This window comes from Artemia franciscana, chromosome 13 (assembly GCF_032884065.1).
Source record: "Artemia franciscana chromosome 13, ASM3288406v1, whole genome shotgun sequence".
In the NCBI taxonomy this organism is placed as follows: Eukaryota; Metazoa; Arthropoda; class Branchiopoda; order Anostraca; family Artemiidae; genus Artemia; species Artemia franciscana.
Window position 1 is genome coordinate 35,910,886 of NC_088875.1, and position 18,322 is coordinate 35,929,207.

The following is an 18,322-nucleotide window of genomic DNA, read 5'->3' on the forward strand; positions in this document are numbered from 1 at the left end:
TGCAAGATTGGAAGGATGCCTGCATCATGCCTGTACACAAAAGGGGGCAATATAAATGAAGCTAACAATTATCAACTAATAAGTCTTACATCAGCAATTGGGAAACTACTTAACAGTAAAGTCAATTACACCATTATGGTTCATTTAAATACTAATAGTCTACTATCACCTAATCAACATGGCTTTCATCCCAGTCAATCAGTTGACACTAACCTCATTGACACATAAGAGCAATTTTCAAAACTTATGGATGAGGGATATCCTTTTGACATGTTATTACTGGATGTGCAATGGGCATCCATGATGATGTTGTCAAATGGACAATGCAGTTTTTTATCAATAGAAAGCTGGTGGTGAGGGTATTTGGGGACAACACATCAATATTCTTCTCAGAATCAGCAGATGTAAAAAGTGGAGTACCCCAAGGAATGGTTTTGGGTCCAATATAATTTATTATTTTCATTAACAACACACCTTCAATCAAAGAGAATAAATTTACTTGTATGCAGATGATTCCAAAATAATTGATTCTTTCCATAACCCTCAAAGTGTCACAGCCATCCCAGCTGATCTTGATACATTGTAAAAGTGAGCAAAATCCTGGCAGCTTGAATTTAATATCCAGAAATGCAGTCATTCATTGTGGACCAAATAACCCTCTATGCCAGTATTTTATGGAATCCATCAATGGTTCAAAACAGCCACTCATATGTAGTCATGGTGAAAAAGATCTGGGAGTATTGTTGGTGATAAGTTCAAATTACATTTCCATGCACAGTCTCTAGTAGCCAGTGACAACCTAACTCTTTCTTAATAAAAAGAATACTTTGCAACAGATCTCCAGCAGCAGTCACCAAGCTCTTAAAGGGCCTGATCAGAGCAAAATTGAAATTTGGCATATGTGTTGCTATTCCAGTAAATAAGGGTGATATATCAATTCTAGAAAACAGTGCAGCAACACACAACTAAATGCATAAAGGGATTTCAACATCTTACATATCCTACCTGATTACATAAGCTCAAACTACCATCTCTAACACATAGACATAGGCAAGTAGATGTAATAATGACATAAAGGTTAGGATGTGACCAGAGTGGGATCCTGTTCCAGATATTCAGCTCTTCAACTACTAGTGGCCACCCCTTGAATCTTTATCAAAAACATGCTAATACCAGGCTGCAAAACAAAATACTTTCCTAACAGTATAGTCAGTCTACAGAACTTCCTTTTGCCAGAATGTTATTATGTTGCCCAGTATTGAAGCCTTCAAGTCTGCAGTTAACAAAGACTGGTGCAAGAAACCTTGGGTAACAATACAGGATGCACCTAACAAGTTGAGTTATCAAGGAGGCACACTCCTGCCTCTTTAAAGAGGCGAACCATGACAATGTTAAGCGATCTTTGGTTCCAGTGGTCACAGAGGGATGGGGAGGGATGCATTTCGTAGCCCGAGCTCCATCTAAGAAACCTGCCAAATTTCATCCCCCTCTGACTTTTCCTTTGTGGGGAAAATCTGGCCAAAAGTTTCGACCCGTCAACCCCAGCCCCCCTTTAACGTTGTCTGATCAGGCTGAAATTCAAAAGTTAAGGTCCCTAGGGCCCAGGAGCTTATCCGCGAAATTTCAGCTCGATCTGATAACTCCTTCCCTGTTTTCCAGAAACCACGCATAGCCACTTAATGTTCATTTTCTTTTTTTTCTGAGACGCCTACAGGTTACAGCCAACATCGGATCTGGGTGTACGAAGACTCATTCAACGCAGAATTCTCCAAGTAATTTTCCTGGAAAGTTTTGTTGGAAAATCTTAACCCCCTGATTTTCTAGCTTAGAAAAACCCATTTCCCCATTGAAGGTGAAATTTTCTCTTGTAATAACATCACTTGTTTGAAAAATTCTTACACTAACAGCAGCTTAGAGCAGTGGAAGCATGCTGGGCCCATAACCCAGAGGTCAGTGGATTGAAACCACTAGCTGCTAATTTTTTAAAATTTGTAAAAGTAGGTAATTTTGTCAGTTTGAATTTATTGATACAGAAGGGGAGAAAATAAACATGGAAACATGTGATCAGAATTACATACTGGAATGTTCACAAGAATTTATACTGAAGTGGGGGTAAGGCTTGATGGAAGCAAGTTAAAAGAACCATTTAAATTGATTTCCTAATTGAAGCCATTGGTGAAATTTTCTATTGTAATAACTTGTTTGATAACAAGCATAACAGCAGCTTTTCGCAGCGGAAGTGTGCTGGGCCCATAAACTGGAGGCGGGTGGGTAAAAACCACTAGCTGCTAAATTTTTAATTAAGCTGCTAAACTATTAAAATTATCAAAATTAGATAATTTTGTCAGTTTGAATTTATTGATACAGAAAGCAAGAAAATAAACATGGAAAATTATTATTAAATTACATCCACCATGGATTGTAGAAAAATGTACAGAAATAATATGAAAAAAACTTGATTTTCTTAAAGAGTTAAAGAGGCTGCGTCCCAAAGTTGAACCTTAAAACGTACAGGAATTAGGAGAGGCAGTTGGGGGGCTGCCGCCCCCCAAACCCCCTGCTTTTAAAGACTCTTTTGTACAGGTTTTTTGTTGTGGGGGGCTGCTGCCCCCTAACCCCCCGCTCTTGGCTTCGGAAAGACCCTCTTTTAATTAACAAAAATTGAAATGAATGAATAATGGAATAACTTCAAAAAATGTTAAACACAAGAGGACAGGAGAACCATTGCACCAAAACTAGTAATTAGTAACAATGAAGTCCCCCCACAACAAAAAACCTGTACAAAAGAGTCTTTAATAGCAGAGGTTTGGGGGGCAGCAGCCCCCCAACTGCCTCTCCTAATTCCTGTACGTTTTAAGATTCGACTTTGGGATGCAGCCTCTTTAACTCTTTAAGAAAACGAAGTTTTTTTTCATATTATCATCATCAGTGACCAGCATTCACAAGACTTGTCCTTACTTTTGGCAATTACAATTAAGGCTAATTTTTCAGGTAATATGTTTCCCATGTGCTTTAAGGTTCTCAATTTTGTCATGCTTGATTCAATTTTAGGTAAACCAGTTTAATCGAGAAATTAAAAGTAACAAGAGCTCATATGGCACTTGTGACAAAGGCCAGAAGAGCCAAGAGCTCATATGGCATGAAATCTAGCAAAATTATAAGAATCAATATATTGACTTAAGAGGAAAAATGGAGGCTTAATGTCTGTCAGGATTTGAAATAAGATCTCTGAGTCACAAGGTCCTTCTAAATATCAAAATTTGTTAAGATCCGATCACCCACTCATAAGTTAAAAATGCCTCATTTTTTCAAATTTTTCCTCTTGCTTCAGCCCCCCAGATGGTCAAATCAGGAAAAATGAATTTATCAAGTCAATTTGTGCAGTTCCCTGACACACCTACCAGTTTTCATTGTCCTAGCATATCTAGAAACACCAAACTCACCAAAACACTGAACCCCAATTCCTAACTCCCCCAAAGAGAGCAGATCCAGTCTGGCTATATCCATCATGTATCTAAGACATTTGCTTATTCTACCCACCAAGTTTCAACCCAATCTCTCCACTCTAAACATTTTCCAAGATTTCCAGTGTTTCCCCCTCCAATTCCCCCCAATGTCAACAGATCTGGTGGTATTTGAAATAAGAGCTCTGAGACATGAGTCCCTTCTAAATATCAAATTTAATTGTGATTTAGTCACCCATTCTTAAGTTAAAAACACCTTTGATTTTTCTAGTTTTTTTTCAAATTAACACCCCCCAGCTCCCCCAAAGACACCAGATCTGTTCAAATTATGTCAATCATGTATCTATAACTTGTGCTTATTCTTCCCATCAAGTCTCATCAAAATCTCTCAGTTCTAAGTGTTTTCCAAGATTTATGTTTCCCCCTCCAACCCCCTATGTCCTGGATTTGATTCAAATTGAAAATGAAGCATCAAGACATAAGATCTTTCCATATATCAAGTTTCATTAGGATCTGGTTTATAAGATAAACTATTCATAAGATAAAGATACCTCAATTTTCACATTTTCTAAGATTTCTAGTTTCTCCCTGCAACTCCCCCAATGTCACCAGATCTGGTTGGTATTTAAAATAAGAGCTCTGAAGCATAAGGTCCTTCTAAATATTAGAAGACCTTTATTAAGATCTGATCACCTATTCATAAGTTACAAATACCTCATTTTTCTTTTCTTTTTCAGATTACCCCCCCCCCCCCAAAGAGAGCAGATGTGGTCTGGTTATGTCACTCATGTATCTTAGACTTGTGCTTATTCTTCCTACTAAGTTTCATCCTGATCTCTCCACTCTAGGACATTTTCAAGATTTACACCCCCCCCCCAAACTCCCCTCAACAACACCAGATCTGGTTGGGATTCAAAATAAGAGATCTGAGTTATGAGTTCTTTCTAAACATGAAATTTCATTAAAATCTGATCAATCCTTCATAACTTAAAGATACCTTATTTTTGTAATTTTTCAGGATTAACCCTCCCCCAACTCCCCCGAAGACAGTGGATCCATTTAGATAATGTCAATCAAGTATCCAGGATTTAGGCTTATTTTTCCCACCAAGTTTCATCCTAATCCCTCAACTCTAAGCATTTTCCAAGATTTTAGGTTTGATCCTCCAACTCTCCCTGAGGTTACCAGATCTGGTTGGGATTTAAAATAATACCTATGAGACATGATATCCTTCTTAACATCAAATTTCATTAAGATTCAATCAGCCATTTGTAGGGGGAGTGGTAAAGTTTAAATTTACCTTGCATTTGAATCAGAAATAAACTTTCCCCCTCCAAATGTGCAAATATATACCCTGAATTGGTATAGACAGGGGTGGGGGTTAAATCTATTTGTAACAAAAGTGATTATTATATTTGGAAACAGCATTAAAAAGGCATTGAGTAGCATGTTCACATTATTTGAAAGTCAATAATAAGAACAGTGAAAGATTTACCAAAGTATGTCCCAGGAAGGTATTTTGAAGAACCTACCTTTATCTAGGAAAATTAAACTTTCAGAGCTATGTCTATATCCTGAAGTAGCCTATGTATCAGGAACATTTAATCTTAATTTTCAATTATCAGCTTCTTTTTCTCTGTCTTTAGTTTGGGAAATGTAATTCCTATTATTTGAGTAGAATTTTCAGCTATATCAACATTTTTTTTCAAAATTCAGGAAATATATTTGGATGTCTTTAAAGCCTTATGAATTGGGATGGAACAAAGTTGTGAAGCTGAAAATAATTTTGTGTAGTCTACTTCATTTAAGCAGAAGATCTATTTTGCAAGCTTCACTTTTATAGCACACAGATTTTTAAATGTCAGGACCTTCTACAAGGAGAAGAATTGGAGGTACACAGGCTGGGCCTACTTCAAAATACCTTCCAAGTACATTGGCTACTTTAGCCTGTATACCTATCCCTGAAAGTATCATTTTCCTAACATAGCCCCTTTCCAAGATATCCAAAAGTGGGTAGAATAAAATTTGGCTAATAATGTTATCAAAGATAAGCTACATCTGAAAAAAGCCCCCCCCCCCCCATCTTCATAGGACCCAAGTCCTACTAGTCTACTGCCGCAAGACTATGAGTTAATATTCTGACCACATCACTAAACAAAATGAAACACAAGAAAAATACTTACTAACTTTTTTCCTATGATACTTAAATTAAATTTGGGTTTTAGGCTATTGAGATATTTGGAAATTTAAAAGCAAAAGTAAGACAGGAAAGCCTGCTGAATCTGTATGTGTTGTACATTAATAAATACAAACATGGGTAAAATTTTGAATTAAAAAATCATATTTGGCAAAAGACAATAAAAAATTATATAGTATATTAAATAAGTTGAACCTGTCAAAATCTACAGCAAAATGAGTTCATTCTGATTCATGATATATATGTATAATTTCGAATATCGGTTAGGGATTAACGCCCTTCAAACAAAGTAAATTGATTTCTATTGCAAGTCAATTTAAAAAACTAATTCATAATTAGTAGATTATTCAGTTTAATGTCTTGTAGGAATCTGTCTATTTGTTCCGAGCAGAAATTTATAGTCAGTGTATAAGGCTAATTAGCCTTATACATTAATTAGACATGTGAACGTAAAACGGGAATTCATTATTTTACGCTTAAAAAAGAAAGCAGTTTATTTAAAAACTTGGAACATGCAGTTTTAGTTCACTGGGATAGAAATTACTTTGCACAGAACAAGGTATACATGTGACTTATTTTATTAGGAATAGCCCCTTCTTTCTTAATTATATTACTAAAGGGCAAATAGTTGAGTTATGAGAATAAGCTTTCTGGAACGCGTTCACAGCCTAAATTATGTCATAGAAAGTTATTTTCCAGTTTTTATCTCTAATCCTTTGCTACCTTTGATATGGAAGGTTGGCCTTCATAATTTTTTTTGGTGAAATTCTAGTTAATTGACTTCTTGTTATCTTGGAAAGAGTTTAGGTTAGGAAAATGAAACTTTCAGGGATGGGTCCACAGGCTAAAGTATGTCCTGGGAAGGTATTTTGAAGTACCTACCTCCACTCCTTCTCCCTCTAGAGGGTTTATGACTTTTGATGACCTTTAGAAATATTCGTGTTATAAAAGTGAAACCTTGCGAAATTGATCTTCTGCTTAATTGAAGTACAATAAAATTGTTTTCAGCTTCATAACTTAGCTCAGTCCCATTTTATAAGGTTTATAAGGTAAAGATACCATTTTATAAGGTAAAGATATGCAAATACATTTCCTAAATTCTGAAATAATATTGATATGGCTCAAAATTCTAGGCTACTCAAATAACAGGAATTGCATTTTCAGAACTAAAAGCAGAGTAAAGGCAACTAGTAACTGAAATAAGGTAAAATGTTGTTTTTTCAAAATTTCAATAGGTATAGACCTGTCATGTAGGCAAATTTCAGGGCCCTCAAGAGGAAGAAGGAGTAGAGGTGGGTACTTTAAAATACCTTTCTGGGACATACTTTAGCCTATCGAACCATCCCTGAAAGTTTGATTTTCGTAACCTAAATCCTTTCCAAGATAGCAAGAAGTCAATTAACTAGAATTTTACCTTTTTTTCAAGCTTCCATCTTTAACCCTTCATTACTTCTGAGATTAGAAGTAAGATTTAAGAATCTTACTTCTTAAATTAAGAAGTAAGATTTAGGGATGGAATTTATGGACTAGACTGTTGTAAAGTTTGGAAAGGTGAAACCAATTAAGATTTGTGATATTAGATGCAAGCAAAGCATATGCAATTCAAATCTTTTCAGTACAGTTTTGAATTACAAGCTTAATGGTTTCTTTAATACTTCTTCCAAAGGGTATACCAAGAAAAATATGGCTGTCAGAAAGCAGAATAGATGTTTCAGAAAGTTCAAGTTGCATGTCAGAGTTACGCTTAAGATTGAAAGCAATTGCAAAGGTTCTGGCAACATTAAATTCAGACCTATTTGCTGATATTGATGCTGGAGTTTAGAAAAAGTTCTCTTATTTCCCAAAAAGGTGCCACTTAGATTCAAAATATCATCAGCATAGGTAAATAAAGAAACCTTGATTCCACCATAAATACACGTGCACTCAACAGAGCATTGAGCAGCAGAAACTGAGTTATTAAAAAGAGCAGGTGAAGTTAAACCTCCCTCTCTGACACCCTTAAATATATTGAAAAGATCCAAACCCCCTTTTATTTTAGCTTTAAGATGACTATACATATAACAGAGACAATTAACAACAGAAGGATCAACCCCTTTTTTCATAGCTTCTGAGAAAATCTGGGCAAATATACAAGAATCAAATGCTTTAGCTATGACAAGTGCACAAAGAACAAGGAAATCACCAGATCCTTCCACATCAGCTAGAACATTAAATAGGGCATAAATAGCATGCTCCAGGCTTAGTTCTTTCTGGAAACCAAACTGATGTGGAGGAGCATAACGCTTACAAGAAATTTCACTGAGTATAATAGGCTCAAAAATTTTGAACAAGGTAAACACAATGGTTATAGGGTGGTATGATTAACAATCTTCAAGATCTTTTTTTTCCCTTTTTGGGAATAGGAGTGATCTGGCCAATGCAAAACTGTTGTGGCACCACATCTGAAGAAATTAATATTTGAAACAACAGGAAGAGGTGCTGCACAAGCAAATCACTAGCATTTTCAAAATTTTTGGCAGAGACCAGATCAACACCAGTGGATGTTTTTTTCCTGATCTTTCTTAAAGTGCATTTTATACAGAAGGAGTAATTGAGAAGGTAGAGTGCTGGAATTTAGCCAAGATACTGCCAAGCTCTTTTTCAAATTTACTTTCAGGTGATGAAAATTCAGTTTTATAATAATCAATCCACTTAATTTCAGAAATATTACAAGTAGAGGTCCGTTTGGAATGTTTAGAACTTTTCCACAAAAGAGAAGGATCATTTGCTATATTGTCTACATTTTTTTGTATCAGCATGATTCTGTGGTCCTTAAGAGCTCTTGCAAATTTTCTTTTTGTTCTTAAAAGCAAATTGTTTACTATACCAAAATATGGTCTATCACATTCATTCCAAATTCAGAACCATACATGCTGAAACAAGATTTGAGTTTTTTGACCAATCAGCCACTGTTTTTTTGTAAACATGTCTAGTTGGAACCTCAATAAGTTCTGCACATTGAAGTGCGTGACTCATTTCCACAAGATAACTGGTAATCTGAATTTCAATCTGACGCTCACTAAGATAAGAACTACAGTCAGGGCTAAGGAGATGGAATGGAACCTTGATTTTATTAAGAAGCAAGTCACACTCTAACATAAATAACAACAGCTATAGTAAGATCTGCTATGTGAAGACTATTGATGAGTTTTGAATCGGATGTCTAAGTAGATATATTATGAAGTGGAAGAAGGTGGAGCAGATTTTTAATTTATCAGGATTTGCAAGAATCTTCCAGTGGGGTGCAATGTAGAGAATGTGGGGGAGAGCAACAGTGTTGTATAGCATTGTTAGATAGTAGCAATTGAAACAAAGCTTAGCAGAGACTATGGAAGCTGATATGCAGCATTTGATGCCTTTTTTTAGGAGATGATAAGTGTAAGAAATGGTGTTTGTAATGGGAATACCAAGGTAAACAATTTGGTCAGAAGGACAGATCTTTGGATTCCCAAGTACAAGTACATGAGGAAGTGGGCGTTTCCGCTTAAAAAGTACTAAATAGGAGTTTTCATGGAAAAAAAGGGCAAGGACGGGCTACTTGCCCTCCAATCACTTTTGACTCTTAAGAAGGGTAGTAGAAGATAGGATTTCACTACCCCCCTCTGGCGTTTATATGACTACCCTTCTGTATGAAGTACCTCTGGGAAAAAAAGAATAATAATAAAACATTGGAGCCATATGGCCTCTACTATAGGCAACGTTATAGCGTTGCCTTTGATAGGGAATAAACCCAATGGATACTGTCTGAAAATATTTATTATACAGAATGTAAAAATAATATCATAGACTGAGCTTTTTCAGCCTACCATCTCTGCAATTCAGAAGGGATAGATTAGACTTAGTTAACACATTACAAATTATTAAAGGTGTCAATAATTTATCCTTTAGTGATTTTTTTTCTCAGTTCAGCTATTATTCACCAACATGGCAGAACTCATTAAATTAAGATTGTACCAGCAAAGGGTTTCAAGAAAGGTAAAGACTGGGACATTGAGGAGGAAAAGACCCTTTCATATACAGAGTAATTTCTGTTCGTTTTAAGTTTTAATCTTGCTCCTTACTTTCATTTAAAAAAACTTGTTTTTTTTATTTCATTTCTGGACGTTTTTGAATTAATTCATGTTTTGATCTTGGCTCTCTGCACATAAATGATTAAAACGAAATTTGCATATTAATTAATTGGAAAATTTTGAGAAAAAAGAAGCAAGGGAGGAGGCCTAGTTGCCCTCCAATTTTTTGATTACTTAAAAAAGAAACTAGAACTTTTAATTTTTTACAAACGTTTTCATTGGTAAAAAATATATGTAACTTACGAATTAATTTACACAACGAACTTCTATATTCGTATGTTTTTATTGCGTGTATGAGGAGGTTCAACCCTCGTCGATACCTCGCTCTTTACCCTAAAGCTTAAATTTTGTCCCAATTCCTTAAGAATGAGCTCTGAATCACAAAGGCTGTAGAATAAATAGTTGAAATTACAAAAATACTTTAGCGTAAAGAGTGAGGTATAAAGAGGAGGTAAGCTCCTCATATGCGTAATGATTTTTGTTTGTTTTAAGTTTTAATACTACTCCTTACTTTCAGTAGAAAAAACTTACCACATTTATTTTTTAATTGTTCTTTCAAATAATGCTAGAAAATCCTGTGCCCCCTTCATTGAAATTTTCTTCCCCCATGACAAGTTTCTCCATGGAAATATCCTCCCACGTAACCTCCCCCCTAAACAAAAAAAAATCCCCCTGAAAACGTCTGTACACTTCCCAGTAACCATTACTATATGTAAACACAGGTCAAAGTTTGTAACTTTCAGCCTCTCCCATGGGGACTGCGGGGAGTAAGTCGTCCGTAAAGACGTAGTTATTAGGTTTTTCGACCATGGTGAATTTAATGGCTATCTCAGAATTTTGATCTGGTGACTTTTGGGAAAAAAATAAGCGTGGGAGGGGGCCTAGGTGCCCTCCAATTTTTTGGGTCACTTAAAAAGGGCACTAGAACTTTCAATTTCTGTTAGAATAAGCCCTCTCGCGACATTCTAGGATCACTCAGTCGATACGATCACCCCTGGAAAAAAAAACACAACAAATAAACACGTATCCATGATCTGTCTTCTGGCAAAAAATGCGAAATTCCACATTTTTGTAGATAGGAGCTTGAAACTTCTACAATAAAGTTGTCTGATACGCTGAATCTGATTCTGTGATTTTCGTTAAGATTATATGACTTTTAGGGCGTGTTTCCCCCTATTTTCTAAAATGAGGCAAATTTTCTCAGGCTTGTAACTTTTGATGGGTATAATAGATCTTGATGAAACTTATATATTTAAAATCAGCATTAAAAATGCGATTCTTTTGATGTAACTATTGATTTCAAAATTCCATTTTTTAGAATTTCGGTTACTGTTGAGCCGGGGTGCTCCTTACTACAGTAACAGTACATTGCAATAGTAATATACATTGCAAAATGGTAATAATATCCAACTAGCCAGATAATTAATATCTTAGCAATTATTTTATAATGTCCAACTAGGGATGATGAAGGTGAAGCATCTGTTTTAGGAACCTTTAACAGTCATGTTATGAGAGTTTGATATTTTTTCTGTGGGGGGGGGGGGGTAGAGATCAATTTTGTTTCTTACTTCTTTGAGCAGTTAGGAAATCATCCATTCAGAAGGACAATAGTTAGCATATTTAAGGCCTCTTGGAATAATTCTGTAGTGTTGTTCAAAATGAAGTATTTAACAGTCAATTTTTTGTCAGCCAACATTCCTTGCATCTGCTAGCCATTGGAATGATTGGCCTTTTCCTAGAAGTTGGCTGGTTGTGCTCTAATGCATAAGTTAAGGAAAACATACCAAAAACATATATAGATATGACATTGAACCTAACGATGAAGGGTACTTACGTGGTTATAGCGACCACACCAAAGAAGGTAAGATAGGTTAATCCTAATGAAATATGCCAAAACAAGATGAAAATATAATACTTAGTAACAAAATTATGGAAACTACAATAGAGAATTTTGGAAAGCTGGCCACCCAGAACGCATCATATTAAATATCTAAGCACCTCTATGTATTAAATATTCAGTAAAAATACACATGCATAGTATTTTATCTTGTTCACGCTAAGCTGATGATCTCCGAGTTGACACAGATAACCCGTTTCATCACAGATCAAGAAAAAATTGTGGTTGCTAAACGCGTAAGTATCAGATAAAGCAATAAAATATTCCACCAAAAGGTTCTTCTTCTAAGTAGCAACATATGCAGACCACCATGAGAGTCCTTTTACCTCTTTTTAATTTTCTTTGAAATTAAAATTTTGCCAAAATGATAGTTTTGCAGATAAGTGAATAAAACTCTTCATCCTCTTAGTAAAGATGTTCAACTAGGAATCTAAAGCAATATGACCAATATATCAGGATTTCATAGTTAATACCATTTTTCAATGAAAAGCCTTACGATTGGATTCTCCAAGTCACCTGATAGGCTAGTTGGGTATTATCACCTAATTGCATAGAGAATTTATTGTTTGCATAGTTGGATATATACAAACAAGGCTAAGAAATTTACATTCTTATCTACCTAGTTAGATCATACTATGTGTAAGATTATCTGGTAATTTGAATTACTGGTAATTTATCTGGTAAGTAAGAATTATCTGGTTATTTGAATATTATCACCAAAATGCTTAAAAAATTTAGTTATCGGCCTAGTTGGATATATATATATATATATATATATATATATATATATATATATATATATATATATATATATATATATATATATATATATATATATATATATGTATATATATATATATACATATATATATATATATATATATATATATATATATATATATATATATATATATATATATATATATATATATATATATATATATATATATATATGTATATATATATATGTATATCTATATATATAAAAATAAGTTGTCTGTCTGTGGATGTGTGGATGGATGTGTGGATGGATGTGTCAGGTGACGTCACCTGAAAAAACTGGATTAGGTGACGTCAAAAATGAAAAAACTAAAAAAAGGCAAAAACTACAAAAAAAACTAAAAACTAATAAAAAAAATAAAAAAGCTAAAAAACTAAAAAAACTATAAAGGTAAAAACCAATAAAAAACTAAAAAAAAAACTGAAAAAACTAAAAAAAGGCAAAAACTACAAAAAAAAACTAAAAACTAATAAAAAAAGTAAAAAAGCTAAAAAACTAAAAAAACTAAAAAAACTAAAAAAAGGTAAAAAACTAAAAAAAATAAAAAATAAAAAAAAACTAAAAAAAAGGAAAAAACTGAAAAATAAGCTAAAATAAAGGTAAAAACCAATAAAAAACTAAAAAAAAAAAGGAAAAAACTAATAAATGACGACACTCAAAGAGAAAGCGACCAGGACAAAAAACTAAAAAAAAAAAGGCAAAAACTACAAAAAAACTAAAAACTAATAAAAAAAATAAAAAAGCTAAAAAACTAAAAAAACTAAAAAAAGGTAAAAAACTAAAAAAACTAAAAACTAAAAAAAAACTAAAAAAGGTAAAAACTAAAAGAACTAAAAAAGAAAAAAATAAATGACGACACTCAAAGAGAAAGCGACCAGGACAAAAGGAATGTTCGATTAGCAATCAACAAAGCACCGGGACACAGGGAGTATAAATGACGACCAGGACACAAGTAAAAAAAAAAAATTAACAAAACTAAAAAGAAGGTAAAAACTACAAAAAAACTAAAAAGAAAAAAAAACTAAAAACTAATAAAAAAACTAAAAAATCTAAAAATCTAAATAAACTAAAAAAGAAAAAAAAAGGAAAAAAATAAAGGAGAAAAACAAAACTAAAAAACGAATGTATATACAGACCGGTACACCGGGATACAAATGACGACCGGGACACAGGGAATATAAATAACGACCGGGACACAGGGACACAACTACAACGGGGACACCGGGGGAAACAGGGGGATATAAATGACGACCGGGACAAAAAAACTAAAAAGAAATAAAAACTAAAAACTAATAAAAAAAACTAAAAAATCTAAAAATCTAAATAAGCTAAAAAAGAAAAAAAAAAGGAAAAAAATAAAGGAGAAAAACAAAACTAAAAAACGAATGTATATACAGACCGGGACACCGGGATACAAATGATGACCGGGACCCGGGACACAGGGAATATAAATGACGACCGGGACACAGGGACACAACTACAACGGGGACACCGGGGGAAACAGGGGGATAACCTGACAATCTATTTATATGCAAAGACAATGGGACAGCAAAGAATGTTGTATATTCGCAAGTTTTACGTAGTTAAAACCATATATATATATATATATCTATATTCACAGGTGGGACATAGGGACACAACTACAATGGCGCGTAACTATTATGGCGCGTAACGACTTACGCGCGCGGGGGGGCTTGGGGGGGGCGCGAAGCGCCCCCACCAACTAGGTGTTGGGGTGGCGCGAAGCGCCACCCCAACAGCTAGTATATATATATATATATATATATATATATATATATATATATATATATATATATATATATATATATATATATATATATATATATATATATATATATATATATATATATATATATATATATATATATATATATCAGTGCTGTCACTTACTTTAAGTACTACTTAAGTAAAATTTACCATTACTTGTACTTGATACTTAAGTAAGATTACGAAATACTTATTACTTAAGATACTGTTAATGTACTTATTTTTCAAATACTTTACCTTTGACATGAGAATTGTGTGTGTGTGTGCTTTGGCAATGTATAAGAAAACATCACCTTTAGATTTAGAGTAAACTCAGATATAGGCTTCCATGCCCTATTTTTGGATGTGAAATAAGGTATTTGTTTTTGACAAAAAAAAATACATGATTAACACTTGGTTTAATTTTGTTTAAAAGTTATATAATAAGAAATTGAAATTATTTCACAGTTCACTGGTCGACAGTGAGCTAATATACCTTGTTTTGTGCTAATACTGTAGTCCATTTGGGTTTATATTTGTGACATTAGTGTTTAAGTTTTGTCATCTTCTCAACTGAACTAGATTTCTACCATTTCATCATCTTCAGGACCATATAATTGATAAAACTACTGAAGCTATGAATCTTTGCCCATCTAAATGTTGTCTACAATAAACAAGTCTAGGGAATCTTAGCTGGATCCAGTGCAGTGGTATTTTGTCAAATTCATTCCAGCAAATTCAGGTATTCAGACGAATCTTACTTCAGATTTGCCACTCCATTCATAAGTTAAAGGCCCTACTAAATTAAAGGAAAACTTAACTTTCTTAAAACTTGAAACCCTCTCCCCCTCTCCCTATTTAAGATAGGGTTTGTGATACCTGAACTTGATATGAGCCCTGATCTTAGGCATCTTTGGTTTAGTTTCCATTCGGATCCGTTACTCCATTTGCAAGTTATACTAGATTAAACAGAAAATTGAATAACCATCTTTCTTTTCATTTTAGTGTCTTTGTACTGTAACTGAAAATGTACTGCATTTGTGTTTCTGACCCCTCCTTTTCCCCTCTTTCCTTATGGTTAAACCTGTGTTTGCATGTTCATATAGGGTGAAAATGGAGTAGGGAAATATCCTCTTGAGAGTGATCAAAGGAGCTTCTTCCTCCTAAAAAATCAAAGATTCTTGCCTAGAGATGTACTTTGTTATCCCCCCTCCCATGGTCAGAACTAAGTGCAGGTTTGTTGCGGACGCATCAGTTTTCATCCACAAGGGGATCAGAATGTTTTCATTAAACAGGTGGAGGGTTAGAATTGAAAACAAGCACATAATTGAAACACATTTTTCCAGTTCTCCCAGAGAATGGGGCTCTTTTGACTAGCTAGCTGGAGAAGTCTTATTTCCCTACCCATATACGTATGTATATATATAGGCATAATTATACCTTTGCACAAGGGCGATCTCTCTTCCCTCACCTTTCTGAGACGGGTTGAAAGTGTCGCCCAAGTAAAAACAGACCAAATGGTGGCCTAATTCTTCATTTCGATTCCCTTCCTATTATAGGCTATATATGTGTGCATAGGCTATAGATATATGGAAAAAAACATAAAATGACATTTTTTTTCTTTCAGTTCAATTTGAGTTTCTTTGGTTCTTGATTTTAACTTTTGATTTACGCTCAATTTTTATTCTAGGAATGGCCAAGTACATAGCTCAAATTATAATAGCTGGCTCACAAATTTTTGGACGAGCTTTTGCCAAGGCCATACAACAAGAGTTCCAAGCTAGCCAGCAGGCTGCTTCCCGTGCTGGTGGAGGTCGGGCTGGAGCTCAAAGTGCAGCTGCCAACCTTAAAAGTGGCATGAATCTTGAAGAAGCAAAGCAAATTTTAAATGTAGACAAGCTTGATCCTCAGCTTATTCAAGAAAGATATCAGCATTTATTTAGCATTAATGAAAAATCTAAAGGTGGATCATTTTATTTGCAGTCAAAAGTATACCGTGCCAAAGAAAGGTTGGATGAGGAGTTAAGGCTTCACACTGAAAAACAACAAGAGACTTCTTCAAGGAAAACTTAGTTAAGAACAGTTAATTGTAGGTTTTGAACTACTTTGAAGTTATTTTTCAAAGTTAAAAGGAATCAGTTAAATGTGATGAGCTTATTTCAGTCAAATATATTTTTAAATCTTGTAGTATTGTTTTGAAGTCCTTTATTTTTAAGGTTGGTTGTTGCATAATTTACTAATAATCTTTGGCATATTTTAGTTAAACAAATTAACAAAAAATTTGCAAAATAACAAATAAAAAATTAGATTGAAATGAAACTTTCTTTTTCAGTTAGCTTATTCATCACCTTATTGAGTATTCTGAAATAAATAATGAATAAATAATTGAAATAAATAAGTTGTTTTATAAGGCTGGCTGATTAAATAAGCTGAAAAGCTGACTGATAAATAAGGTAATTTAAGAAAATATATATTCCAAATTATGTACTAGTCAAACTTGATTACAATGAGAGATTGACTGAATATATTCTTTTGAAAGGATTGAAAGGATATTCGTTTGAAGAATTGACTGAATATATTTTTTTTGCATTCCTATTTTAAGCCATGTTAATAATCCTAGGTGAAAATGTTGGTTTATTTACCTAGAATATAAAAACAATTTTAAATGCAACAGAGGATACAATCAGAGGCAACGCTATTGCGTTGCCTGCAGCAAAGGTCATATAGAATCAAAATTATATATTGTTTTGCCCTCAGAGGAACTTCATATAGGAAGGGTGGTTGTATTAACTACGGAGGGGGTTCTTTTGATCGGAAAATGAAAGTTCTAGTTCTCTTTTTAAGAGTTAAAAGTATTCAGAGGGTGACTATCCCCCTCACGCCCCTTTTTCCCAAAATGCATCTGATAGAATTTTTGGGATGGCCATTTTTTCAAAATGGCCATCCCATTTTGAAACCTGGGTTAAGTGCTGTAAGTTATGCCTTGGAGGTATATAAGTTATATAGAAGGGATGGTCGCACGAACTTTTGAGGGGGCTCATTTGATTGAAAATTGAAAGTTCTAGTTTAATTTTTAAGTCAAGAAAATGATCGGGGGTAACTGCCCCACCTCTGCTGCATTTTCTCCAAATGCATCCGATAGGAATTCTGAGGTAATCATTTTGTTCAAAATAATCCAAGTATATTATAACAAACCTCCAGTGTTGACACCACCCCCGGGAGCAAGGGTTGCAAGTTATGTCACGGGGACATGTAAGGTTTTTATGGAAAAGGTGAAGGACGATACTGTGCTAGACGCTTAAAGTCCGAAGTTGGGTGCTGATCTCCGTTTCAAGGCCCTTCAGCTAGGAAGTGCAATGGGGGAGGGGGCTGGAGCCAGCCATTCTGTGCTTTCGCATACCCTTCCAGCCTACCTCCCCCAGATTTCCCGAGGCAACCATATAGAGCTGGGTCGACTCTGGCTGAGCTTACAGAGTCACGCCACTGACCCCAGTCCTAAACCAATTAACCGGCCACACTAGGAATCGAGCTTTTTTCCTTTGCACAAAGGATTTCAAATCCAGCTTGCCAACCACTCGGCTAAGTGGCTGTGCGCTGGGTTGGGGATCCTTTGTCCGAGGAGCATGGTTTCAATTCCTGTCGTGGCCGGTTATTTGGTTTGGGGGGGGGGTCAATGGCGTGACTCTGTAAGCTCAGGCAGAGTCAACCCAACTCTAAACGGGTACATGGATGAATCTGGGGAAAGTAAGCAGGAAGGGTGTGCGAAAGCACAGGATGGCTGGCCCCCAACTCTCGTTGCACTTCCTGGCTGAAGGGTCACAAAACAGAGATCAGTACCGCCGGTTTGGACTTTGAGGGTATAGTGCCGCCATAGATAGATACATAGATACATGTTTATTAACAACAAGAATTAAACCATATAAACAAACAGCGCAAATGCCTAATGGCATACTTAAGTTCGTGGTATATCACCAAAAAAAAAACCGTCATCACTTCAAACTAATGTGCACTTCTTACGGAATCCAAACTTCAACACTCACAACGGAAAATATTACGGGAAACCACGGGCCATACTCACTTACTTTTCAACCACTCAGTTAGGACGAC

At 34.8% G+C, this 18,322-nt stretch overlaps 2 protein-coding genes across 7 annotated transcripts in view; one reads left to right on the forward strand and one right to left on the reverse strand.

Annotated features, from left to right (window-relative positions):
• The window catches only part of LOC136034869 (constitutive coactivator of PPAR-gamma-like protein 1), a 125,549-nt gene extending 119,785 nt beyond the window's left edge, over positions 1-5,764 (reverse strand). For 3 of the 5 annotated variants that reach the window (XM_065716341.1, XM_065716345.1, XM_065716343.1), the window contains exon 1: positions 5,648-5,759. The gene's annotated coding sequence lies outside the window, so the exon portion shown is untranslated. Of the gene's footprint in view, positions 1-5,647 lie in introns of all 5 variants that reach the window. The other 2 variants (XM_065716344.1, XM_065716342.1) reach the window with 2 other exon arrangements.
• Positions 5,765-5,903: 139 nt separating this feature from the next.
• Positions 5,904-16,402, forward strand: LOC136034873 (mitochondrial import inner membrane translocase subunit TIM16-like). Of its 2 annotated transcripts, none has more exons than XM_065716348.1 (2): positions 5,904-5,950; positions 15,906-16,402. In XM_065716348.1, the coding sequence occupies exon 2, from the start codon at positions 15,908-15,910 to the stop codon at positions 16,286-16,288; it is 381 nt and encodes a 126-aa protein (XP_065572420.1). In that variant the 5' UTR covers positions 5,904-5,950; positions 15,906-15,907; the 3' UTR covers positions 16,289-16,402. The 2 variants fall into 2 exon arrangements, with proteins under 2 accessions (XP_065572420.1, XP_065572419.1); XM_065716347.1 differs by lacking the exon at positions 5,904-5,950 and adding an exon at positions 6,062-6,220.
• Positions 16,403-18,322: the final 1,920 nt, after the last annotated feature.

What these genes read in the sequence shown, in the direction of transcription:
- LOC136034873 (XM_065716348.1), top strand. Translation starts at nt 15,908, where the DNA reads ATGGCCAAGTACATAGCTCAAATTATAATAGCTGGCTCACAAATTTTT.